This window comes from Nycticebus coucang, chromosome 4 (assembly GCF_027406575.1).
Source record: "Nycticebus coucang isolate mNycCou1 chromosome 4, mNycCou1.pri, whole genome shotgun sequence".
Taxonomy (NCBI): domain Eukaryota; kingdom Metazoa; phylum Chordata; class Mammalia; order Primates; family Lorisidae; genus Nycticebus; species Nycticebus coucang.
In genome coordinates, this window is record NC_069783.1 from 26736805 (window position 1) to 26763310 (window position 26506).

General features: G+C 43.2%; 1 protein-coding gene across 1 annotated transcript in view; it reads left to right on the plus strand.

Annotated features, from left to right (window-relative positions):
* Positions 1-26506, plus strand: part of PLB1 (phospholipase B1) — a 142397-nt gene that overhangs the window by 10924 nt on the left and 104967 nt on the right. Inside the window, exons 2-9 of the mRNA XM_053589696.1 lie at positions 10364-10425; positions 11899-11971; positions 13135-13193; positions 18291-18331; positions 18928-18971; positions 22044-22134; positions 22468-22519; positions 24534-24620. Of these exons, the coding sequence (XP_053445671.1) occupies positions 10364-10425; positions 11899-11971; positions 13135-13193; positions 18291-18331; positions 18928-18971; positions 22044-22134; positions 22468-22519; positions 24534-24620 (509 nt within the window). The remainder of the gene's footprint in view (positions 1-10363; positions 10426-11898; positions 11972-13134; positions 13194-18290; positions 18332-18927; positions 18972-22043; positions 22135-22467; positions 22520-24533; positions 24621-26506) is intronic.

The following is a 26506-nucleotide window of genomic DNA, read 5'->3' on the forward strand; positions in this document are numbered from 1 at the left end:
GCACCTTGGGGGCTGTGGGAACAGGCAAGAATTTTTCTTCCCACTTACCTAGTAGGAAGCAGAGAATGGGAGTTAGGACCCAAGTCACTCCAAGAGTCAGTGGGGACAGCACTGAGGGGCACTAAGTTTCCATCTGGGTCTTTAGGTCTGGGCACCAAATGTCTCAGGTCAGGCACAGCCTCTTTGTGACACTCCAGAGAAGTGTCACAGAATATCCCCTGGGCTAATTCACATCATCGAGTTAAAAGCATGAGTGCCTGAGCACTTAATTACTCAATCCCAGAATATTGAATCTGGAAGGATCTGAAAGAGGGTCTATGCCAAACACCTCTCTGATGCTGAAATTATACTAATTATAAATACCAATTGTTGCATCCTTGCCATGAGTCAGACACTGTGCCACTCATTTGCATGCATTTAATCCTCACAGAGACTCCATGAGGTGGGTATTATCCACCTCATCTTATGGGTAAGGAAACTGAGGCTTGGAGAGGTTGAGAAGACTAAGGTTTCCAACTTCCCCTCTGCTTGTGTGCCCCACATTCACCACTGTCCCCAGCTTCTGCTTACACCAGTGCCCTGGGCAGCCTGTTCTTGTCAGCGTAGCTCTGGCTCTTCTGCTGAGGACAGCTTGTCTCTACCAGCCCAGTCCTGGTTTGGGGAGAAAAATGCCTTTTAGCATTTTTGAATAGGTCAGTACCAGGCCACGCCCCTTGATGTCCAGCCCTGCAGATCCTGACGGAAGTTCTCATACACCCTCCTCAATTGCTGTGTCCTGTTCTTTCCAGCTGTGTTTGATATCTGATATTTTATGTTTCAATGTGCCTTACCTGGTTTGTTCTTTTTCTCTCCTTTCTTGCCTCTTTTTGGATTGTTTTTATTGTTTCAGTTCCATCACCCCCCACTGCCCAACATTAGCTTCCTGTTTGTACGATTTTTATTATTATTGATTTATAAGGTTACAACATGTACCCTTGACTTATTAGATTCTAATATAAGTCAGTGTTTTTACCACTTCCCAGATAAGGGGAAAATATTATAACAGTTTAATTCTATCCATATCTGCCCACACAGCAATTAGTTTCATGTATCTTAAACTCTGCAATGTATTATTTTTATTTATATTAGGATTAGAAACCTTTTTCTGAAAAGGGCAAGATGGTAAGTATTTGAGGATTTGTGGGTCATCTATATTCTCTATCTCTTTGTGTTTTTTAAATAACCATTGTAATAGCCGGGCGTTGTGGCAGGCGCCTGTAGTCCCAGCTGCTCGGGAGGCTGAGGCAGGAGAATCACGGAAGCCCAAGAGCTAGAGGTTGCTGTGAGTCCTGTGACATCATGGCACTCTACCGAAGGCGGTAAAGTGAGACTCTGTCGCTACAAAAAAAAAAGAAATATATATATATAAATCATTCTTATCTGAGGGACCATAAAAATAGGCTATGGGCAGGTTTGACCTATGGGCCATAGTTTAGTCCAGGCGTCCTCAAACTGTGGCCTGCGGGCCACATGAAGCAGTGTGATTGTATTTGTTCCCGTTTTGTTTTTTTTACTTCAAAATAAGATGTGTGCAGTGTGCTTAGGAATTTGTTCATAGTTTTTGTTTTTTTTAAACTATAGTCCAGCCCTCCAATGGTCTGAGGGACAGCGAATTGGCCCCCTGTTTAAAAAAGTTTGAGGACGCCTGGTTTAGTCTCTGTTTTGTACAGTAAACATCATTTTGGATTTACCTGTAAATTTATTCTTTCTATGCTTTATTCCTTTTTACATCCCCCCTGCTTACATTTGGAATAATTTTCCTTTTAGCATTTTGAATAGGTCAGTACACTGCCTTTTGGCCTGCATTGTTTCTGATGAGAACTCAGCCATCAGTCGTAACGTTGGTCTCTTGTACACAAAGAACAGTCATTCTGCTTTCAATTTTTTTCTTTGTTTTAGAAGTATGTACCTAGACACATAGACTATTATAGTTGATGTGTCTGAGTAAAATTCTCTGTGTTTGCCCTACTTAAAGTTTTTTTCAGCTTTTTGATCTGTGGTTTAATGTTTTTCATCAAATGTGAGAAGTGTTTAACCATTATCTCTTAATCTTTTTCTGCTTCTTTCTCTCTTTCCCTCCCTCTCCCGCACTCCCATTTCTTTTGGGGCTCATATAACATACATGTTTATATGTTTGACATTGTCCACAGAGCTCTGTGGCTCTGTTTACTTTTCTTCAAACTTTTTTCCTCTGTATTTTTTAGATATGTATTTTATTTTGATCTATCTTTCTTCTGCCATCTTAAGCCTGATTAAGCTTATCTAGTGAATCTTTCATTTCAGCTATTATACTTTTCAACTCTGGAATTTCCATTTTATGTAGTTTCTATTTGTTGTCATTGTCTTCATGTTTTTCTTTAATTCTTTGAATATATCTAATAGCTGCTTTGAAGACTTTGCCTGCAATATCCAGTGTCTGGGCCAATTCAGAGTCAGTTTGTGCTGATTGCTTTCTCCCTGCGTGTAAGATTCCCTTTTCAATTTCATGGCATGCTTAGTAACTTTTATTTGAAAATGGGACATGCTAAATAAAATGTAGCACTTCTGGATTCTATTATATTTTTCTGAGGGTTGTCAGTTGCCTGGACGTAAACTGAGAAATCTGTCTCCCACATGGTATGCAGCCACCAACGTCTTTGCTCATTTTTTTATGGCATTCCTAGGATTCACACCAGGCTCCATATAGTTTAGTGGTCAGTCAATTTGAACAGAGGTTGTACTTACACAAACACCTTGAACCTGTAAGCTTCTGTTGCTTGATATGTGTGTAGGCTGGGGAATGAACAGTTACAGTTCATCTCCCTTGGCTTTAATTTTACACGTGGCTCTTTCAGGTCTTCTCAGTACATACATAGATTTCTAGTTGTTTAGGGATATGTGATGAGCACATCTCAGTCCTTTGCATTGGTCTACCTCTTGCCCCACCTGGGATCAAACTGGAGCTAGCAGAGTCATGGATTTCTCCCATTTGTTCCCATAATATCTACCATTGTTCACTGATATGCTGTCTGTTATGTGTTTTTTATTCTCTCCTGGTTTTGGTTTCATTAGTGTTTTCTCCTGGTTTAAAAAAAGTGAAAGATGGGCACTGTACGTGAAAAACAGCCATTTCATGCTCTGGTGTATTTCTTTCTTTACTTTAGCTTTTGGCAGGCAGGTAGGTAGGAGCTGCTTGCCATAATCTAATCAGGAATCAAAGTGATTCGAGTCTGGGCTTTCGGTTTTTTTTGCAGGTTGGTCTATTTCCAGTTTATCCTAACTCGGTGGGTCTAGCTCTTTTAAGTTCCGACTGAAATCCTAGGATATTTACCAGTTCCTTCCTCCCTGATGGATGCTAAACTCTACTGTTCCCACCCCCAGTTTCGTGAGACTGCCTACAGCTCTGCACAGCATCTCAGCATCTCTGCTGCTGCTTTCTGTTGTCCTGGATTTGACAAATGCTTCAAAGCTAAAACAATACCAGGTGTGAGACTCACTCTCTGCACTTCCCTTCTTTTTAGGGTTTTGACTCCTTAAATTTTTGCTGCCTTTATGACTCTGGACAGATACACATACATGCACAGAGAATTCTGGGGTGCATAATAGAATGTCTGCAGTAGAAAAAAATATATGGCCCAGAAGATTTCATAATGCTTGCAAGAATGATGTGGAAAGCCACCTGTCATCTTCAAAAACAGCCTCTTTTGAGCCCCATTAAATCCTTTCACAATCTAGTCAGCAGATAGGTTTTCTCAACCCAGCCTCAACTCCCTAAAGAATTTTAACATTGGCTGCTATAAAATTATTCCAATAATGATATCTTCCTACCTGGGTTGTTTGATAATGAAACAAAAGTACTTTTCATCATGATTAACGTATTTTACGGAATACTTTGTACAGACACTGGGTTAGCTTTGCTACTTATTTTTCTTTCAATTTTTAAAGCTTTATAGATTTATAGCTAATACTGAGTGTATTAGCAGTCATAAAAATCCTTTTTACAAAATTACTTAAAGAAAAGGGGCTGAGTGAGTGGCTCAGGCCTGTAATCCTAGCACTCTGGGAAGCTGAGGCAGGAGGATTGCTTTAGGTCAGGGTTTGAGACCAGCCTGATCAAGAGCAAGACGCCATATTTAGTAAACATAGACGAATTACCTAGATATAGTGGCACATCCCTAGGGTCCCAGCTACTCAGGAGGCTGAGGATTGCTTGAGTCCACGAGTTTGAAGTTATATTGAGCTATGATGATGCTACTGTACTCTAGTGTCTAGGGTGACAGAGCAAGATTCTGTCAAAGAGAGAGAGAGAGAGAGAAAAGAAAGAAAGAAAGGGAGAGAGCCCAGCCAGGTATAGTGGTTCATGCCTGTAATCCCAGCACTTTAGGAAGCTGAGAAAGACAATTGCTTGAGGCCAGGGTTGGAGATTACAATGAACTGTGATTGCATCACTGCACTCCAGTCTGGGTGACAGAGGGAGACCCTATCTTTAAAACCAAAACAAACAAACACAGTAGAAGAAAAGAAATAAACAAAATTAGAGCAGAATTAAATGAAATTGAAAACAAAAGAATTATACAACAGATCAATAAATCAAAAAGTTGGTTTTTTGAAAAGGTCAATAAAATAGATAAACCTTTGGCTATCCTAACCAGGAAAAAAAGAGTAAAATCTCTAATCTCTTCAATCAGAAACAACAAAGACGAAATAACAACAGACTCCTCAGAAATTCAAAAAATCCTTAATGAATATTACAAGAAACTTTATTCTCAGAAATATGAAAATCTGAAGGAAATTGACCAATACTTGGAAGCACGTCACCTTCCAAGACTTAGCCAGAATCAAGTGAAAATGTTGAACAGGCCAATATTAAGTTCTGAAATAGCATCAACCATACAAAATCTCCCTAAAAAGAAAAGCCCGGGACCAGATGGCTTCACATCAGAATTCTACCAAACCTTTAAAGAGGAACTAGTACCTATATTACTCAACCTGTTCCAAAATGTAGAAAAAGAAGGAAGACTACCCAACACATTCTATGAAGCAAACATCACCCTGATCCCCAAACCAGGAAAAGACCCAACAAGAAAAGAAAATTATAGACCAATATCACTAATGAATATAGATGCAAAAATATTCAACAAGATCCTAACAAACAGAATCCAGCAACACATCAAATAAATTATATATCGTGACCAAGTCGGTTTTATCCCAGGGTCTCAAGGCTGGTTCAATATATATAAATCTATAAGTATAATTCAGCATATAAACAAATTAAAAAACAAAGACCATATGATTCTCTCAATTGATGCAGAAAAAGCTTTTGATAATATCCAGCATCCCTTCATGATTAGAACACTTAAGAAAATTGGTATACAAGGGACATTTCTTAAACTGATAGAGGTCATCTACAGCAAACCCACAGCCAATATGGTATTGAATGGAGTTAAATTGAAATAATTTCCACTCAGATCAGGAACAAGACAAGGCTGCCCATTGTCTTCACTGCTCTTTAACATTGTAATGGAAGTTTTAGCCATCGCAATTAGGGAAGAAAAGGCGATCAAGGGTATCCATATAGGGTCAGAAGAGATCAAACTTTCGCTCTTTGCAGATGATATGATTGTATATCTGGAAAACACCAGGGATTCTACTACAAAACTCTTAGACGTGATCAATGAATACAGCAGCGTCTCAGGTTACAAAATCAACATTCATAAATCAGTAGCCTTTATATATACCAACAATAGTCAAGCTGAAAAAACAGTTAAGGATTCTATTTCATTCACAGTAGTGCCAAAGAAGATGAAATATTTAGGACTTTATCTAACAACGGACATGAAAGATCTCTATAAAGAGAACTATGAAACTCTAAGAAAAGAAATAGCTGTAAATGTTAACAAATGGAAAAACATACCATGCTCATGGCTGGGAAGAATCAACATTGTTAAAATGTCCATACTACCCAAAGCAATATACAATTTTAATGCAATCCCTATTAAACCTCCACTGTCATACTTTAAAGATCTTGAAAAAATAATACTTCATTTTATATGGAATCAGAAAAAAACTCAAATAGCCAAGACATTACTCAGAAATAAAAACAAAGCAGGAGGAATCACACTACCAGACCTCAGATTATACTATAAATTGATAGTGATCAAAACAGCATGGTACTGGCACAAAAACAGGGAAGTAGATGTCTGGAACAGAATAGAGAACCAAGAGATGAATCCAGCTACTTACTGTTATTTGTTCTTTGACAAGCCAATTAAAAACATTCAGTGGGGAAAAGATTCACCCATGGTGGTGGGTGAACTGGCTGGCAACCTGTAGAAGACTGAAACTGGACCCACCACCTTTCACCATTAACTAAGATAGACTCTAATTGGATTAAAGATTTAAACTTAAGTGTAAAGTTAAGTACACTATAAACTATATAGAAGAAACTGTAAACATACTAGAAGAGAGTGCAGGGAAACCCCTTGAAGAAATCGGTCTGGGCAAGTATTTTATGAGGAGGACCCCCCTTCCCCCCACAGGCAATTGAAGCAGAAACTTCTCTGAAGAAGACAGGCGCACGGCCTACAGACATATGAAAAAATGCTCATCATCCTTAATCATCAGAGAAATGCAAATAAAACTACTTTGAAATATAATCTAACTCCAGTAAGATTAGCCCATATCACAAAACCCCAAGACCAGAGATGTTGGCGTGGATGTGGAAAAAAGGGAACACTTCTACACTGCTGGTGGGAATGCAAATTAATACATTCCTTTTGGAAAGATGTTTGGAGAACACTTAGAGGTCTAAAAATAGATCTGCCATTCAATTCTATAATTTCTCTACTAGGTATATACCCAGAAGACCAAAAATCACATCATAACAAAGATATTTGTACCAGAATGTTTTTTGCAGCCCAATTCATGATTGCTAAGTCATGGAAAAAGCCCAAGTGCCCATTGATCCACAAATGGATTAATAAATTATGGTACATGTACACCATGGAATATTATGCAGCCTTAAAGAAAGATGGAGTCTTTACCTTTTTCATGTTTACATGGATGGAGCTGGAACATATTCTTCTTAGTAAAGTATCTCAAGAATGGAAGAAAAAGTATCCAATGTACTCAGCCCTACTATGAAACTAATCTATGGCTTTCACATGAAAGCTATAACCCAGTGATAACCTAAGAATATGGGGAAGGGGGAAAGGGAAGGGAGGAAAGGGGGAGGATGAGTGGAGGAAGGGTGATTGGTGGGATTACACCTACGGTGCATCTTACAAGGGTACATGTGAAACTTAGTAAATGTAGAATATAAATGTCTTAACACAATAACTAAGAAAATGCCAGGAAGGCTATGTTAACCCGTGTAATGAAAATGTGTCAAACGGTCTATAAAACCAGTGTATGGTGCCCATGATCGCATTAATGTACACAGCTATGATTTAATAATAAAAACAAAACAAAAGAAAAACCCAGAAGCTTTCTCTGAAGAGTAACTCTTTTATTTCTCTTGGGCTTAAAGCCTAGAGAACTACACGATGCACTAAACAAGACATCAAAGATCAGGGGAGATTTGGTGTCCAGCAGCTGTGTTCTTCCACCTGTGAAGGTCCTGCAGAGCTCAGGGAGGGGCAGCAGCACTCAGCCTGGTAACCTAGGGGTGGATCCCAGGCTCCCCACCTGGAAGCCCTGTGGCTAAAGTCTATTGCTAATTACCAGAGTTGCCACCCTTTCATTTCACCTTAATAACCTCTTCTCAGTACCAGTCTAGATCAGGGGTCATTTTCCATTCTTTGACCTGTGGGCCAGATCTAGCCTGCTGACCAATTTGGTATGATCCATGAGCTACGAACAATTTTTACATTTTTAGATTCTTTGTTTTTTGAATGTGGATACCATTTGTTGACAAGGCTATCTTTTCTCCATCATCTTGCTTTTGCTCCTTTGTCAAACATTGGCCAACTATATTTATGTAGGTCTATTTCTGAGCTCTCTGTTCCGTGGATCTATTGTGTTATTCTGTTGCTAACACCACACTGTCTTGATTACTGAACCTTTTATAGCAAATTGTGAAGTCAGGTACTGTTAGCCCTCTGACCTTGTTCTCCTTCAATATTGTGTTGGCTTTCTGAATCTCTGGCCTCTTTATATAAACTTTAGTATTGGTTTATTAATATCTGCAAGGGTTTCAACATTTTTTAATGGTTGAAGAAAATAAAAAAAGAATATTTCATGATATACAAAAACGATATGGCATTCAAATTTCAGTTTCCCTGAATAAAGTTGTTATGTATTATTGATGGCTGCTTTCACAAAATAGCAGCAGAATTGAGTAGTCATGGCAAGACTTTATGGTCTTCAAAACCTAAATATTAATTATCTGCCCTGAATAGAGAATGTTTGCTGCCCCTGGTCTACATCTTGGGCACATGGCTTGTTGGTTACAAGAGTGGCCCACGGAGCCAGATGAGCCAGGTTGCCCATTCCCAAATCCAGCCATTTAGTTAGCTGTATCACCTTTAAAAAATGCCACTTAACCTTTCTGGGCCTTAGTTTCCCACCTGTAAAGTGGGTAGGATGCCATTTATCTCATAGAATTGTTGTGAAGATTAAATGAATTATTTTCATTTAAGTGCTTAAAACAGAGCCTGGAACATAGAAGCTGAATATAAGCATTGGCTACCATTTACATTTTTATCCTGGCTTAGAAAGAATTTTGCCAAAATAGTTCCAAATCTCTGCCTGCTGACTCCTCTATCTCACTATTTCCAGAGTGATGATCATCTTAAAACATACCTTAAATCAGCTCTTCAAAGACTGGCGTTGTAGTTCCCTGTTGCTCACAGCCTGGCATTTGTGGCTGCCGTGTGCCTGTGTGGCCTCATGCACCTGCCCCCCCTTTCCTGACTCCTCCACCCCAGTTATAAACCCTGCACTGGGGCCTTTTCCAGGATTCTGTGCCATTCACACCTTCCTATTGTGTGACTCTCTACCCAGAAAGCTTGCTTCCAGGAATTTCAGAAGGGTGGTGAGGTCTGGACATGGGTTACAGCCATCCATTCTGTGCACAAGCTCAATCAGTGCCTGATCTCACAGCAGGCATAAAATGGAAATGTCTGTTTGTTGTTCCTCATGAAACTCTAGATAAATCATTTTCAGGGTCAAAAAGTAAAGCTGGAGTAGAAAAGAACTCACGCAGCTCCTGCAAGTCAGGCTTTGCTTTAGCACTGTCTGATATCATTTGGGAGTCTGGTATGAGATGCTCTTATAAGGACTGTACATCCTGGGCAGAGACTGGGTGGGGAGAAGTCAGAGGAGGCGAGGGACTTGCGTCTCGGATCAAATATCAGCATCATGAATGTGTTCTGTAGCTGTTGAACTGAGTATCAAGATTGTATAACCACAGGGAAAATGCTCATGATACAATAAAAGAAGCTTGCAGGATACAAAACAGCATGCAGTGATGATGGCTGAATGAGAAGTATGCCTGATCCTGGTCACAAGAATATGAACAAATGAAATGACTTTTGATTGTCAGAGTAGTGGTGATTATGGGTGAGGTTTATTTTTTTTTCCTTTTCTAAAGAACGTAGGGTGCTGTTAATTTTCGAGCGCTGTGTAGTTAAAAAAATGTCTTATGGGAAAACTCATCAACTTGTACACTGAAGATGAGTCGAATTTATTGTCGAATATATTGACTTTTTTAAAGTCCATTATACTTTTAAAAAGTAAAACAATGTTTTTAAAAACAGGCTCAAAATAAGGTGGGATAAGGATAGTGTCTTTGTCATTTTCCTCCCTGCATTTCTCCTTTGCCTCACGTTCAGCAAGAGCCCTTGACATAGCCCCTGTCCAAGTACCTAGTACAGTTGTGGCTGCTAGGAATCCTACAACTAGTCCTTCCTCCCAAGAGCACAGCACCCTTCAAACTATTCTGGAATGTCCTTTGCCTTCCCTGCTTTGTGGTAGATCCTCAAACAACAACAGTCATTTGCCCAACATTGCCTTTTGAGGGTCCTGCCCTTTGAGAAGGAACCAATAAAGCCATCTGTGGTGATAAGCCTGTGCCTAAGATAGTTTTATTGCTGACCTATCCCAGATAATACTTTTGCTTTTCAACCTGGGGATTCTGCCCTATTAGTTTGCATTAAGGGAAGCATGGTGTCCCAAACAATGGAAGTGATAATTGGAAAAATAGAATCTGGGCTATCCTAACACAAGGAACCTTACTGAGCTGGGTACATAGATAATGGGGCTGGGAGGAAGGGACTAACAGGTACAAATTTGGGTAGGGGTTCATAGCAGCTAAATAATCTGAAGTATTTTTGCTTTATTTTAGAGACTAGTCAGATCCATACCGTGCTTGGAAAAAATACACTGGAAGAGCAGCTATGGCCAGAGGTGAGGACTTAGCCCTGGCGGGATGTGTGTGTATGTGGGTGCACTCAGAGACGGTGAGGGTGAGATTTTCCTTGAGTGGGTCAATCCAAGTGTTTTTTTTTTTTTTCAGTCTACATTTTGATGCAAGTTGACAGGCCTCTCCCTGAGGCCTTAAGAGAATGAGCTGGATGAGCTGCTGCTTTTAGGGGCAGTGGGACTGCCTGGCAGAGTGTAGCCATATCTCCTGGAATTTGGGTCTCACTGTCCCTGCAGACTGAGCGTGTGGTTCCCAGAAGTGTCCAGAAAGGGTTATAAATGGGCTCGTTATCTCTGTGAACCTTGAAGCAGATGTTGTGAGTTATCTGAAGGAATCTGGGTAAGGTTTTTCCCAGAACATCCAGAAGATAAGAGTTGAGAGTAAATTCTGTATCTCTTACTGTAATCAGTAATTTAAGAGAAATTGTGTCTTCTTGTGATGGTGAGATGTAGTCAAGCCCCTCAGTTACTGCACATTTTTCCCTATTGGAGTATTTTCCCATCTACTCTCAGTCTGGGGGAGAAAATATACAATTTCCCTTCCCAAAGCCTTCCGTGTTATCCATAGAAGCGGAAGCTGCTCTGGACTCTAAGAACCAGCATCTCTGGAGGCCCATGTGGTCTTGGGGACCTTCTCTGCTGTCAGCAGACTCCTGGGCTCAGGATTTGATCTGGTGGGAACATGAGAGTCTCTTGGTTTCTACTTTACTCAGTTTTTAGTGTCAAAAAAAAAACATAATCCCCCATATACAGTAGATCCTCTGTAAGTTGACCACTTAAGGGACTGTAGCAAACTGGTCAACATATGGAGGTGATCAACATAAGGAATTAGGCCTGCTGTACAGGTACACGTACGTGGTGCATGTCCCATCTATGGAAATTGGGTCAACTTCAGGAGGTGGTCAGTGTAGGGAGGTGGTCAGCTATGGAGGTTCTACTGTGCCTGCTTTTGTGTAAATAGTCCAATTAAAAGAGGGAAAGTAGGCAGAAACAAATATAACATAGAATTGATTTTTTTTTCTTTTTTTTAGTCTAGGTGCAGTGTTTTTTCTTAATTTATTTTTATTGTGGCAAAATACACGTAAGCTACCATTTTAACCACGTTTGAGTGTATAATACAATGACATTAAATACATTCACACTACTGTGCATCCGTCATCACTATCCATTTCCAGGACTTCTTTGTCACCACAAGAATTAATTTTTATTCTTCATCTGTCCTCCCTCTCCACCCACTGTTCTGAGGTAACATGCCATCTGTTAAGATCCTTGCCAATAGACATGTCCCCTTTTACTAGGTGAAGTGGGCTTAGGGTTAGCAGAACATGACCATGGGCAATTGTTGCTTCTGGATTTTGAGCCTCTATAGGACAAGCATCTGATCATTTTTGCACCAAGTTTTCGGGACCTGTGATATTTCCATACAAGACAGTTGATGCTTCTAATGTTTGGTTTCAGTTGAAGACGCTGAAGAATTTTCCATTCCCATGCAACCCAAAGAAGCTAGGATTGAATATGCCGTCTAAGTCAGGTACGTGAGCCCCCAGCCATGAGTGAAAAAAGCCTGGTGTCTTCTCTCTGAGGTGGCCAGCAGAGGCTGCCCTCCTCCTCTTGCACCTGTTCACCATTCAGATCTTCTCTCCCCCTCATCCTCAGTCCCTTACACCCCCTGATTTCCCTGTCAGTCATTTCTAGGGAGGAACATAGCCTGACACACCACTGAGGAACACAACAAGGAAGGCTGCACAGTGGCTCACCGGAGTCAGGGTGATCTCTGGATCCTGCTTCCCTGTGGGTGGATGGTGTCCTGGGAGCTGTAGATTGGAGCCTGGCCACTCAGTGGCTTCCCCACTCCTGTGCTGTAGCCTCAATGGCAGCTCTAGACTTTCTTCTCTATAATAGGCGAGGTTTGTCTAATAACTTGGATGCTATGACTGGTCTTCTTCCCTGGCTGTGTCATATGGGTCAGTTTCCAGTTAAGCATGTTATTCTTACCATTCTGTTATTAATATAACATATTAATATAACTGTCATTATGTTATTAATTTAATTCTGTATAAGGACTTCAGGTAAAGAAAAAAATCATATATTTTAGGAAATGGCTTCTTTAAGAGGTTTATGTTTAAATGCCCCAACCACAAGATCAGGGAAGTACAGTCAGCAGTTTCTAGGGAGACTTAATTTCTAAAAATGCTGGGGAGACTTCCACGTGTATTATTCAAATACAACTTGCATCTGATATTTACCTGCTTTTGCAGGCTATGATGCTACTGTCTGGCACTCTTCAAGCTAAAGGCATCCTCTTGGTTCCCAGGTGGTTTTAATTTTAATTTGCTGCCCTCTTTTTTTATAGTAGCTGGGAAATACAAAGCTGTGGGATAGAGGGATATGAGAGGCAAAAAAAGGGCCAAGTGAGAGGAAAAATGAGGTGATCTTCCATGGGACACCTGTTTGGAGACCCCAAGTCTAGTTAACAGTGTGGCCTCCAAAGTGGCGTGAGTCTCTTTGGGGCAGGATTCTAGGACTCCCAGTGATGGCATGGTCTGGAGCTACACACACCCACACCCAGCATACTTGACCTCAGCAGCTGTCCCAGGGCTGGGGATGTGGGTCTGCCCCTCTCGTCTGACATTCTTGGCCTGCATTGTGGGGGATGTGGATCTGACCTTCCTACATGGGTTCTTGTCTTCACAGTTCACTCTCTGAAGCCTTCTGATATTAAATTTGTGGCAGCCATTGGCAACCTGGAACCTGTGAGTATTTAAAGTAGCTTGGGGTAGGAGACAGGGTTTACTACCAGTGATCCTTGGAATAAGCTCCTACTAACTAGACAGAGCACTTCATTTTGGGAGAGAACATTATATGAATTAGAGAAACCCTAAAATCCAGGAAGTAGAGTCTTTTTTTTTTTAATCAAATGAATGCCTCCCTTTACATCAGGGGGAGGAAACTTTGAGTTTCCCATTAACAAATTAAATCTATTGATAAATTAAATCAAAGATCACACAAAGGCTGGGCACTGTGGTTCACACCTGTAATCTCAGCACAATGGGAGGATTGCTTAAGGCCAGGAGTTCAAGACTACCCTAGACAACATAGTGAGGCTGGGTGCAATGGCTCATGCCTGTAATACTAGCACTCTGGGAGGCCGAGGCGGGTGGATTGCTTATGGCAGGAGTTTGAGACCAGCCCGAGCAAGGGCAAGACCCCCATCTTTATTAAAAATAGAAAAACTAGCTGGGTTTAATGATAGGTGCCTGTAGTCCCAGCTACGTGGGAAGCTGAGGAGAATCACTTGAACCCAGGAATTTGAGGTTGCTGTGAGCTATGAGGCCACAGCACTCTACCCTCGGTGACAGAGTGAGAATCCATTTCAAAAAAAATAAAAATAAATAAGCAACATAGTGAGATCCCATTTCTATAAAAAATTGGAAAAGCAAATTAGTGGGGCATGGAGTCTGTGTAGTCCCAGTTATTTGGGAGGCTGAAGCAGGAGGACGTCTTGAGCCGAGGAGTTTGAGGCTGCAGTAAGCTATGATTGGCCTACCGTACGTCAGCCCAGGCAACAGCGTGAGATGCTGTCTCAAAAAACAAAAACAAACAAACAAAAAAGAAACCACATAGAATTTTAAAGTGATCTTTAAAACTTTATAAGATGAAGAAATTTCTTTACTAAATTTAAAAATACAGCAATATTAATATATTTTTTAAAAAATTAAAATTGTGGCATACATACATAACATAAAATTTGTCATCCTAGCAATTTTAAGTTCATGAATGTCAAGAATCCTTACATTGCTGTACGACCAATGTCCAGAACGTTTTCACCTTGCAAAACTGAAACGCTCTACCCATTAAATAACACCTCGTTCTTCCCTTTCCCCAGTCCCTGGAAACCACCATTCTCCTTTCTGTGTGTATGATTTTGGCTTCTCTATACCTAACACGAGTGAAAGCATACAGTATTTGTCTTTTGTGACTATATTATTTTATCCTGCATAACGTCCTCAAGATTCATCCATGTTGCAGTAGGTGTCAGAATGTCCTTCCTCTTTAAGGATGAATAATATTCCACTGTAGTTACACTTGTAGACCACATTTTATTTATTCACTCTCTGTCAATGGCCACTTGGCTTGCTCCTACTTTTTTGGCTATTGCAAATACGGCTGCAATGAACCTGGGTGTACAAATATCTGTTCGAGTCCCTGCTCTCATTTCTTTTGGCTGTGGACCCAGAAGTGGTATTATCAGATCATATGCTAATTCTATTTTTAATATTTTTGAGGACCCGCTGTATGTGTATTTTCCACAGTGGCTGCACTATTTCACATTTCCACCAATGATGCACAAGGGGTGCCATTTCTCCCCATCCTTGCCAACACTTACTTTCTAAGGTAGGTTTGGTTTTAATAGTAGCCGTCCTAATGGGTCTGCAGCAGCATCTCATTGTGGTTTTCATTTGCATTCCCCTTACCATTAGTGATGCTGAGCATCTTTTCAAATGCTTGTTGTTAATAGATGGTAAATGGTATATTTTATATAACAAGTAAGGGGAAAGAAAGCAATAAAGAGGAAAGAGAGGAGTGAGCAGAGAAAGAGGCATCTGGAGAGAAGAGGGTTGGAGAGCAGAGGTCAGCCTTTCCCTAGCGGCCTTTGCTCCCCTAATCCCACCTGCCCTTCTTAGCAGAGCTCCACAGCCCTGCTGCCCCTCAACCCCAGCAGCTGCAGCTGGAGAGCGCTCTTCCTTATCAGGTCTCTGCTCAGCCTCAGGGCCCTGTTGTGCCTGCCTCATCTGAACCAGGACACTCTCCTCTCAACCCCAGGACCCCCTCACTCCATCTCCCACCCATGTTTGCTTCCCAGCATCCTCCCCTGTCCCCGCCACAGCCTGCAGCCCCTGCAACCTCAGCCACTTCCTCCGACCTGGCACTCCATGGCTGGGCGGCCCAATGTCCCCAGACATCCTGGGCCTGTTCCCTCATCTCTTCTCAAATAACCAACTTCCGCCTCTCTGGGATTTGTGTGAGACACCCTGCCACATGTGGGCCCTGCCATGTTTGTGATTGTCACTCTTTTTGGACACCGAGTGAAGCTGCGCAGACCTACAACCTTACCCTTGCTTACAACTGTGCAGAGTGTGTGCAGAGGGAGGTACTGGTGTGTGTACGTAGAGACTGGACCTTAGGAAATGTAGCGTGGGGCCAAAGAAAGCTGGCAGAGAGAGCTTCCCCACCTGTGTTCTCTTCTACCGCGCTGGTGGCTTTAAAGTTGCATGTGTGACAATCTGTGTGGTCTGTACGTGAAGGGATGAAGATGAGGATTTCCACTGGACAAAGGAGTAAAAGGGGAGATGGGAAAAAAGTGAGAAGAGAGGTTCTGTGCCCTGAATAGCAAGTTGGCTTTGCTAAGCCTGTGGCTCTGGGCACAGTTCTGTTTACACTCCAGAGTGTGGGGTGTGGGGCACACTTCCTGTGGGCACACTCCCGGATTCCTCCACCCTGGGCAGGGAAACCTCCACCAAAGAGTCGGGTTTCTCACTGACTTCCACCCTTTGGTCTCTTCTCTGAAAGAGCTCTCAGGCCTGTGAGTTATGTAGGGCTGACAGCTCCTGTCACTCAGCTCCCGTTCTCGGGGACAGCTCAGTCAGGATGGCCTCCCAGCCCCCGATTGCTGTCAGCACACTGACGGGCACCTTGACCTTCAGGAGAAAACCTGCATTTCTGCCAAGCCTTCTTCCTCTCTCTGTTCTGAGAAATAGATGGTGATTGTGAGCTTAGCCAGGGTACACACTGATCAGGTGTTAAAAAAACAAACTGATCAAGGAAAAATAATGGAAGACAGTAAATTTTTTTAAAAAGTAGTCCATAATGCCGAGCTTTCGCTTTAAGTTCCTGGAGCTTTCTGTAACCAAGGTGCAATCACATCTTTGGGACTACAACTAGCACTTAATTAATCCCATTTTTCTTCATTGAACTTTACAAATCAGTTATGTAAATGTTGTTAAAAGCTATTTTCAAATAGCACTTGTGATACATGTTCAATATAAGAAATAAAACTTGTATACATCATAAAAAATAGAAGACCCCATTCACATCTCTTATTACTCTGCCTCAACTCTCTCTCCCAATTCATGTAAATTGCAATAAATAGGCACATGGGAATATACAGAATCAAATATGATCACACTGCAATATTCTTTCTGTGAATTAGGGTCTTTATTTAAACTGTCATAGACACGTTTCCATGCCAGAGAAGTTACAGTCCACTCTATCAAATTCTCAGAGGGTAGAGCTGCATCTTACTAAGCTTCGTGTCTCCAGGGTCATAGTACTGGCCATGGGGCAGACACTTAGCCACTAGGGAGGAAATGGCTGGCAGCTGGCAAAATGGAGAAGTGGGGGTTTGCCGGGTTTGCCTCAGACTTCCCTTTCTCTGACTCTTCCCCCAAACCCCACTCGTGGCCTGTTCCTCTTATTCTCTTCCCCCTCCCACCTCCTCTCCACCTCACCACCCCTACCCCCAGTCAAGTTTGTTCCGGGGAAAAGACCTGCTATCAGTCAATTAATCAAAAGAAGCAGTAAATTGGTGGTCCTAAGCTCTGTCTTTAATTGAACCAGCAGCCAACATTGAATCCAGCAGATTTCAAATAAATGTCTGCCTTTCCAGCTGCTCTTGAAAACTCATGCTGGCAGCTGTGGTCCTTATTCCTCTGACAACCACCAGCTCAAGCCAATGGGTGCTGTCCCCTTTGGTTGGGCACAGGCTGTCCAGGTGACCACAGCCCCAGAGGTCTGCTCCCCTTATTTCCTAACCTATCTCACATCCATTTTACAGTCCCTGACTTCCATTTTTGTGTGATTTTTATTTAACTTGTCACTTCCTCCTGGAAGATTTACCTTTCAAAGTCCCTGTTATTAAGGAGTAAAGGGCGCTGTCCCCAGTTAGAGGGATTTCACAGTCAACCTGCTCTACCTGGAGAGCTCTACAGGTGTACACAGGTGCATAGGTGGGCTGGAGTTTGGGCTGAGTGGATGGGATGGATGGGCTCTTTAAAGAAAGCAGCAGCAGGCTAGGGCAGGCAGTGTATGTAGAGCTGTCTGCCTGTCACCACCACACTGAGGATACTGTCTTCTAGGAATTTTGAGAGAGAATTTGCATCAGAAACTGTCAAAATAACACTACTAGCATTAGCTGATATTTGCCAAGCATTTTCTATGTCCTGGGAGCAATTCCAAGCATCCTTGGGAGTTTGCAAGGCACATGATTTTCAGGGATTGACCATAGTCTCACCTCCAGCCCTATACTTAGGGAACTTGACCAACAGAGACTGTCTTGTGTTGCCCAGGATTCTGCCAAGGATGGGGATGGGGGATCAGAAACTTATTTCGCTCATTCCAAAATATTTATTCAATCAATATTTGTGTTCTAGGTCCAAGGAATATAGTCAAGGATGAAACAGATGAACTTTCTGAGCTCCAGACTCTTACATTCTAGTCAGGGGAGAAAAACAATAAATAAAACAACTTCTAGATTTTGGGTGGTCACAATAAAATAGTCCTTTGTTGCTACGTGTAAAGCTAATAGGACTTTGTGAGACATTCACACCTAAGCTCTGAGGAAACACCCCACATTCTGTTGCTCCTACATCTGACGAACATGCCACTGGGGAAGCCAGACATTGTCCCCTCCCTGCAGTGCAAACATGGGTAGATTTGGTCTTTCTCTGCATCCATAGGTTCCTTCTGTCTTGTAGGTGGGAGGGGGTATTCTGACAGGTAGCTGGAAGTCTCACCGGGGGAGGTTCTGCCTCCTTTCCTGGCTGGGTGTTAACACTGAGCATCTTTTCCAGCCTCCAGACCCAGAGTTGATTGACCTGGAGGAGCAAAAATGGTAACTATCTGGAAAGCACAGATGGAGCAGAAAGGAGCCTCCAAGAGGCTCTGATCTTGTCTCCTTGCTGTACTGAGAGGGAAGACTGAGGGCCAGAGAGGTTGGGAGCCTTTTTTGAGGCCACCCTCAGGGCAGGTGGCAGAACAGGCACCAGAACCCAGCCTCCTGCCTCCTAGCCTAATACCCTTGCCCCAGTGCCTGGGAATCTCTGTGGGAATCAGGAAGAGAAGTGGGGAGGGCTGAGAGATGGAGTTCTTATTTCCCACCACCAGGTCGCCTTGCTCTGCTCTTGGAGAATGACTCAGTGTTGGGCCAGGGCCAATTAATTCTACATTAATTAAGTCATCCCCTCCCAGCTGTGGGTCAACCTAGGAGAGAGGGGAAGAAGAAAAGGAGGAGGGTCCAGGGGGAGCTGTTTGCCCCATTTGGGCTACTTTGGTGACATTTTAGGGGGGGCCTCTGACTCCAGAAAGGGTAGTTCCAGAACAGAACAAGGCTGGGGCTAAGCTTGTTATAAAACAGACCGCAGCCAAGGGGAAGGCTGCTGACAGGTGACAAATGCAATCTGACACTTACATGCTTGCTTCTACTTGCAGGACTGAGAAAAGGCCACAGCAGACGTGCATGGAAGTGATGACAGGTGAGCTCTGGTTTTCAGAGCATGTTCCACATTGTCTGCACCCTTCCTGACACAGCAGCATTCTGGTTAATAAAGAGAGTGGACTCGACTGGCCACTTTATCACCAGCACCTAGGAGAGAGGGGAGGGTGCCCTGAGAGGACAGATCAGGGAGGGCCTGAGTATGAACAGTCACATAGGCTGAATGGAGGCCGTGAGAAACGTATCCAAGACAAGCCACTGGCTACGAGGCCCTGGGTTAAGATTGGGGGACACAGAAGAGGGGTTAGGGGCCAGCTGGGGTGGCTGGACCTGAGGCTTCTGTTTCCCTGGACCCCAAGGGCTGGAGTTGTCGCACTTTATTGGGGGAAAATGTTCATGGTTCATTCCCCTCTGTCTGAGGAAAGGACCCAGGCCTAGTTTTTAGTCCATTTCATTTTGTAATATCCTTTCTCATTTGTAAAATAAATACATCATTTGGATTCAGGAAAATGAAATGAAGAAAAAAGCTGTAGTACCACTATTCAGAGAGAATTGTTGTTGACACATTGATCTTTTGCTATCCAAATTTGCTTGTAAGTATACTATATGTAATCTGGGATTTTTAATATTTAATATAAAAGATACCCTATGACCCTATGAAGTCATCCTGAAACCCCTAAGTCCTTAGGAGCTGAGCTAGCCCAGCAGGATGTTAGTCTCCTATGCTTGTCCTCATAGAGCAAGAACTAGGGCCAGGTGCAATGGCTCATGCCTGTAATCCTAGCACTCTGGAAGGCCGAGGTGGGTGGATTGCTTGAGCTCACAGGTTCAAGACCACCCTGAGCAAAAGCAAGACCTCTTTTTACTAAAAATAAAAAACCGAGGCAAGAGGATCACTTGAGTCGAGTTGGAGGTTGCTGTGAGCTGTGACGCCACTGCACTCTACCCAGGACAACAGCTTGAGACTCTGTCTCAAAAAAAAAAAAAAAAAAAGAACTAGGGAAACCACCTTGTATACCATAATTAGAGCAAGGAGACAGACCATGATGAGAGTGCTCTCTGAGCTGGAGTAACAGACAAGTGAGGCAGCTACAGCCCTAGCATTTCAGCAGTGAGTTTACATGAAGGGAACCATTAGTCTCTCTGGAAAGGACAGGGGTGAACAGGAGAACAGCAGGGAAGGTAGAGCCCTCCGGGATCCCACTGACAGCCAAGCAGACATTGGCCACCAAAGTCATAGGTAGGAGGGTCTCCTTAGAAAGAGTCAAAGGGTTCTAAAAGAGGAGGACTGTCATGCCATAGCTGTCACAGCTGTGCCTAGGCCTGGCCCTTTTTACCTTTAAATGACAGGAAAAAAGAAACACAGTGGTACATTTGGAAGTGTCTGGGCAGATGGGGCGTAGTTTAGACCCGAAGGCCACAGATGCTGCTTTGCCTGATTTCTCAGCTGTCTCCTTTCCTCCGGCTCATGCATTCTGGAATAAGCCTGACAGCCCCTCTTTAACATGGAGTGGCTGGGAATCCCACCTGGCCACAGGAGCAGCAGACCTCTGAGGCCTTCAGAGGCAGGACCTGCCTACAGCCGAATCCCTCAGGCAGACCTAATGGGGGAAGGGGGTATGGTGATGCAATGCCGCAGCTGGGTGGGCTGAGCCAGCGGCAGGAGCGACTGGTCTTCCTGGGAGAATGTACTCTGGGGACATCAGGCCTGTTCAGGGTTAGGTGGGGCTGGCTCACGTTCAGTTCACTTGTCCTTCAATCCCAGATCTTTAGCACTCTCCAGGACCTGAGAGATCTGCAAATCTGCCCCTGGTCTTGCCCACCATGGCCATTTTGCAGGTGGAAAGACTGAGCGTCAGGGAGGTACATGGATTGTCTCAGGATTATGTGTCAGTAAGTGGCAGAATCCTGGGAGCCCAGGGCATCAACTCTGTAGTCTGTGCCCTTTGCTCACTGCTGTTGGGGAACCAAGAGGGAGGTAGTGAGGACAGGCCAGGTACACAGCAGACTTGAAACAAAATGATGGGCAAATCTATGTGAAAAGATCTCAGGTCGTGTTTGGTCACAGAGAAGCAATCCAATGAAAACAGGGTACCTTTCATTTAGAAAGCGGTCTCTTTCAGACCTCTCCCCAGATGTTTGTGTTTTGTCATTGGTCCTTGCAGACTATCTTCATGCGAGGGAGCTAGTGGCCCCTGTGCACACAAGCATACTGTCCCTGTAACCCAGAGTGGGGCTCTGCACTTTCCACTCTCTCACCACCTGTGGGGACGGGCACCTGCTTAGAGAGAAGTGAAAAACCAAGGTGGGCTCACAAGTCAGGTGGCTGCCCACAGTGACAAAGCCACGGGACCAGTGTCTTGACCTCAGGCCAGCCCTCCCCCTACACCCCCGCCCTGCTGGTTGCCAGCACAGCATCAGGGCTCCTTTAAAGCCCTCTGCTGGATCCTGGGGCTGTAAAGCCCTGAGGCACTTCGTGGGGGCAAGGAAAGAAGAGGACTAGGGTGGTGGAGGCGTCTGGCTCCATGACACTCTCCCCACTCTGCCCTCTCCTCTCTCAGGAGTGGGACACAACTTAACTGCTCCTGACAGTGCTATTTTTAGCTGGCCCCTGGCTGTCAGCTCTGGAACGTGTTCTCAGCGAGTTCCCTGGAGCTTTCCCGCCCTGCTGTCACTCGCAGAGGAGGGAGGGGGGCTGGAAAGCAGCCTGAGCCCCTGTCCCGGCAGGGCTTTCTCTGAGGAAGCAGTCGTGCAGAACAATTAAAAGCTTCCCGTCCAAGAACTCTGGTTCAAATCCCAACAGCTTCAGTCAGCTGTGAGGCCTCAGGCCTGTACTAAATTAGGAATAAGATTGCCGGAGGTTTGCTACTGAGGTTGAGTGAGGCAGCATGAAAAGGGCTTGGCGTTGGGCCTGGCCTCGCACTTGACCATGTTTGGTTTAGTCCTTCCCTTCCAGGGTCCTGCTACAGGTTTGCTCACGGTCCAAGGCAGGGTGTGAGGGCCTTACTTTGGCCTAGGGCAGCGCCCCTGGGACCGCACCTGAGAGTGGGTCGGCCTACAGAGGTGACCTCCAGCTGTGCTGCTGCAGGCCTCAACCCAGCTCTCTCTTTAGTCCTTTCAGACATTGTCCAGCATTTCAATCCTTCTGTCCTGACACCCGTGTGTCCTCCCAGGGAGAGGGCCATAGCCCACCATGGTGCTGAGTGAGTACTTTCTCTGTCTTTCTGTGGTTATGCATCTCTGCCGGCCCTGGGCTTGTAGGTGGGAGGACTTGGGAGATGGCAAAGTCCAAAAAGCTTAAAAATAGAGTTCTGTATGAGATCAAAGCCGAAATGCCTCTCCCGTGCTGACTTCAGTCTGCCTGAAGGGCCTAATTTTAAAAAGCAGGTCAATGTCTGCCCTTCAGAGCCAGAGGTGGTCCAAGCGCAGAGATTGACACCTGAGCTGCAGCAAGGGGCAAGCTTCCAGCCCTCGACAATACAACATTTAACTCTTGACAATACAACATTTTCTCTCTGCTTCCTTCCTCTGCATAGAGACTTGTGGATTCAGGCTCAAGAACTGGTGAGAAGCATGAAGGAGAACCCAGTAAGAATCCCCCTAACCTGGCTGGATTGGGCTGTGCATGTTTGCTGTGAAGCAATCAGACCAAAGGGATGATGGCCTTGGTACCATTTTACCCTGAACTCAGCAACTAGGAGGGCCTAGGTTCTTCAAAATGTGCTTTCTGGGGCGGCACCTGTGGCTCAAAGGAGTACGGCGCTGGCCCCATATGCCGGAGGTGGCGGGTTCAAACCCAGCCCCAGCCAAAAACTGCAAAAAAAAAAAAGAAAGTCCTTTCTGTGGCCATTCTGTGGAGGTTATTAAAGAGAAGGGACACATTCTTATGTTCAGAATGGTTTTCTGAGTGGTCCTGCTAAAAGTCACATAGGGAGTCAATGGAGAGCCTGGGGTCCAGGGTGTGACTGGTTTGAGTTTCATTTCTCCACTATTAGCTGTATGATGTTGGGTAAGGCACTTAACCTACCTAAGCTCAGTTTTCCTATTTATGAAATGGGATAATGAAAGAGCCTGCAGCATAGGTCTTAGAGGGGATTAAATGAGGTATTAGATATGCCTGGGATAGTCAATGATCAATAAAAGTCCGTAGCTGCCATGGTAGCAGTGGTTGCTGTTACTGAGAATTAGTAATTTTAGCTCTTTGGGTGAAGGCATTCCAGTATACATGCTGGGTGCCTTGTTACCTACTTGCCTAACAATTTAGATACTCTTTAGTCAATAATGTATGCAAGGTCAGGCGATTAAGTTCACGAACTCATCCTAGAAAAACTGCTATGTACCTCACTGCTGAATATCACTACCGTCACCTTCAAATTACACACTTGGGAAGCTATGCACTGGCACCAGCTCCTGGCCCATCTTACAAAGCACTTGTTCTAGGATGAGTTCGTAAACTTAATTGTCATGCCTTATGTAAGTTTATAAAAAGATCCTCCAATCTTTTTTTCTGTCCTTATGGAAAAATATCAAATCAAGGCAAGCAAGGTGGCCCTAATCAATCTTTGAGCCTAGACCACTGGCCAATGGAAGCTGTGGTCTCAGCCAGCCATGCATCCATTAAAGAATTCATGAATTAGAACGAAAGTAATTCTAAGTCATACAGGCCTAGTGACCAGGGCGGGAGCTGTGCTGTAAAGAGTGTGTTTCCCCCTAAGAGGAGAATTCCAGAATTTCTGAAATAATAATATGATTATAGTGCAAAACAGCTGATACCACCCCTGTGATTTTTCCAGATGAGGAAACTGAAGTTCCAAGAAGTCATATGACTTGTTCAAGTCCACACAGCTAGTTAGAGCTAAAATCTAAGGTGCCTAATTTACAGTCTAGTATTCCTACACTATACTGGCTCCCTCTTAAAAAACAAAACAAAAGTTTATTCTTTTCTGTTACATAAGTAATGCATGTTTATTACGGAAAAGTCAAAAAAACACAGAGAAACAAAAAAAAATTAAAACCATCCTTAAACCTAATATCCAAAGATAAGTAAAATTAATAATTGGGTATACATCTCCTTTCATATTTTTTTCTAAGCATTTACATCTGTATGTATTGTATAAAACAGGGATGTTACTGGATATGTATACTTCTTATAGCATGCTTTTTGCAATGTATAACAATATACTCTCCTATCACAATAATTACATTTTCCAGCATTGTTTTAATAACTGCATAGGGTTCATCTTATAAAACAACCCCTGATTTTAGACATTTATGTTTTTCCAGTTTTTCATTCTTACAAAAAGACGTCATTGCTGTAGCTAAATCTTTCAGGTATCCTTACTCCTTTAAAATACGTTTTGAACAATAGAATGATTGGATCAAAAAGTATGCCCCTTAAATAAAAAATGGTTTTGATCTACTTTATCAAATTTACTCCTAGAGCAGTTATAAGCACTTTAGACGTCTACCATATACTTCGTATTTGGGGGGAAAAATCCCTGTGTGCAATTTTAAGGGGGTGGGTTATGGAAAGACATGAACAGAAAGAAGTTCTTTTGGTTCAAGTTCTTACCACTTTTCATGCTGTTGTCCTTTTCCTCAGCAACTTGACTTTCAACTTGACTGGAAGCTCATCAACGTGTTTTTCAGCAATGCAAGCCAATGTTACCTGTGTCCCTCTGCTCAACAGGTAAAGTGCAGGCTGGGAGGCTTGAGGGATTGCAAATGCCGGGGTTGGGGGACAGTCAGCTAAACCTGCCTGATCCCCACCTGTCAGGCTGGGGTCAGTGTAGAGCAGATGGGTGGGTAGGTGGTGGATGGAGAGGTGGGCGCAGAAGGAAACATGCATGGGGATGCGTTTCGTGGGGGGGGGGAGTTTCCTTCAATTTTTTATTGCAGTAAAGTACACATAACATAACACTGACCATTTTGAACATTTTAAAGTGTGAAGTTCAGCGGTATTAAGTACATTCATAATGTTGTGCATCAAAACCATCACAAAGAACAGGTGGTTTTTACTTACCATCCCTCCTGTCAGGAAAAGGAAATTGAGGTGTAGATAAGCTAAGTCAACAGTTACTCTGCAACTGAGGAAAATTAGCCTCCTAGTTGGTTAAAAATTATTTCACCTCTTTTAATTCTGACTTCACACAAGCACTGAATTTAGGAAATAAAGCGGGATACACACTGTCGTCACCCCACGAGCACTACTCGTGATGGGAAGGCTGCATTCGTCTCTGACTGATCCTGGGAACAGGATGGAAGACAAGCAGCTCCATTTATTATTTATGTTGTTGACAACTTTTTACTTGAGTCTATAAAGGATCATCCAGATCAGGACCAGCTGATATTGTAAGGGGTGGCTTAGAAACCTAGGACACAGTTATGGAAATGGCACCTGGAGCCCAAAGTCTGGTTGACACTACACTGGCCCTGCCCTTTACGCACTGCCTGCCCATTGTCCTCTCAGCCATCTCCCAGGGCCTCACAGCACAGGGATGGGTGGAATTTCTCGATGTTCTGCTCTCCCCTTTTCTGCACCCCTCTCCTGCTACAGATATTCTTGCCTTCCTCCAAATGCTCCAGGTTCCCGCTGATCTTGGCCCACCATAGAACTCCCCTTCCTTTAGTGAAGTCAGGCCCTGGAGGATGCTGATGGAATCTGCCTTCCCTGACCAGCTCTTGTAGGCTAATATTCCTGCAGAGCCTCTGGGTTCACAGCATATAAATAATGAAGGTTTTTATTTCAGTTTACCTTCTCTTTTCTCCAATGCCAGGTGAAATTTATGTGCCTTGTTTATTTTCTGTTCCAATCCCAGTGTTTGTCAACATGTTTTTGTTGTTGTTGCAGTTTTTGGCATATGGGGCTGGCACCCTACTCCTTTGAGCCACAGGCTCTGCCTTGTTTGTCAACCTTTTTTATCTCATGGCACTCTTGAACCTAGAGTTAAACTTCCACGGCACACTTGAATTATGTTGATCAAAGAAAGAGTAAAAAAAAAATATTTACTGTGCTTTGAATGTCTTTCAAACATAATTTAATTAACAATCTTTACAATTTTTCACATCTAAGACCCTCTCACAGCCCACCAGTGTGCTGTGGCACATTGGTTGAAAAATCACTGCCCAACCCCACTCTTGACCATTATACCTACTAACACTAATACTTGAGCATATGTGTTTTTCTAGATATAGTAATTTTTCAAGTTGTGGATTAAAGTACTATAGTGGATCAAAAAATCAGTTTAAAGGATTATGACTGAAATTGTAAAAAATAGAATATAAACTTATAAAACATTCACATTTATTGCCTATAGTAAGGTAAGTGTTGGCTCATGAGATATTTCCTTCTTTTCTATATGGACTGTGTTGCGAAATACGTCTCACATTGTGAGTCAAGGTCAAAACCATTTGAAGAAAGTTGCTTAAACACTTAAACATAGAATTGCAGCTCCCCATTTTTTTTTTTAATCCAAACTAAATAATTTGTTGCTGGTCTGAAGCTTGCTTTACTCCCAAGGAGAATTTACATCGTTACAAATGGCAGGTATCAACATTTAAAGGAATTTAATAGTG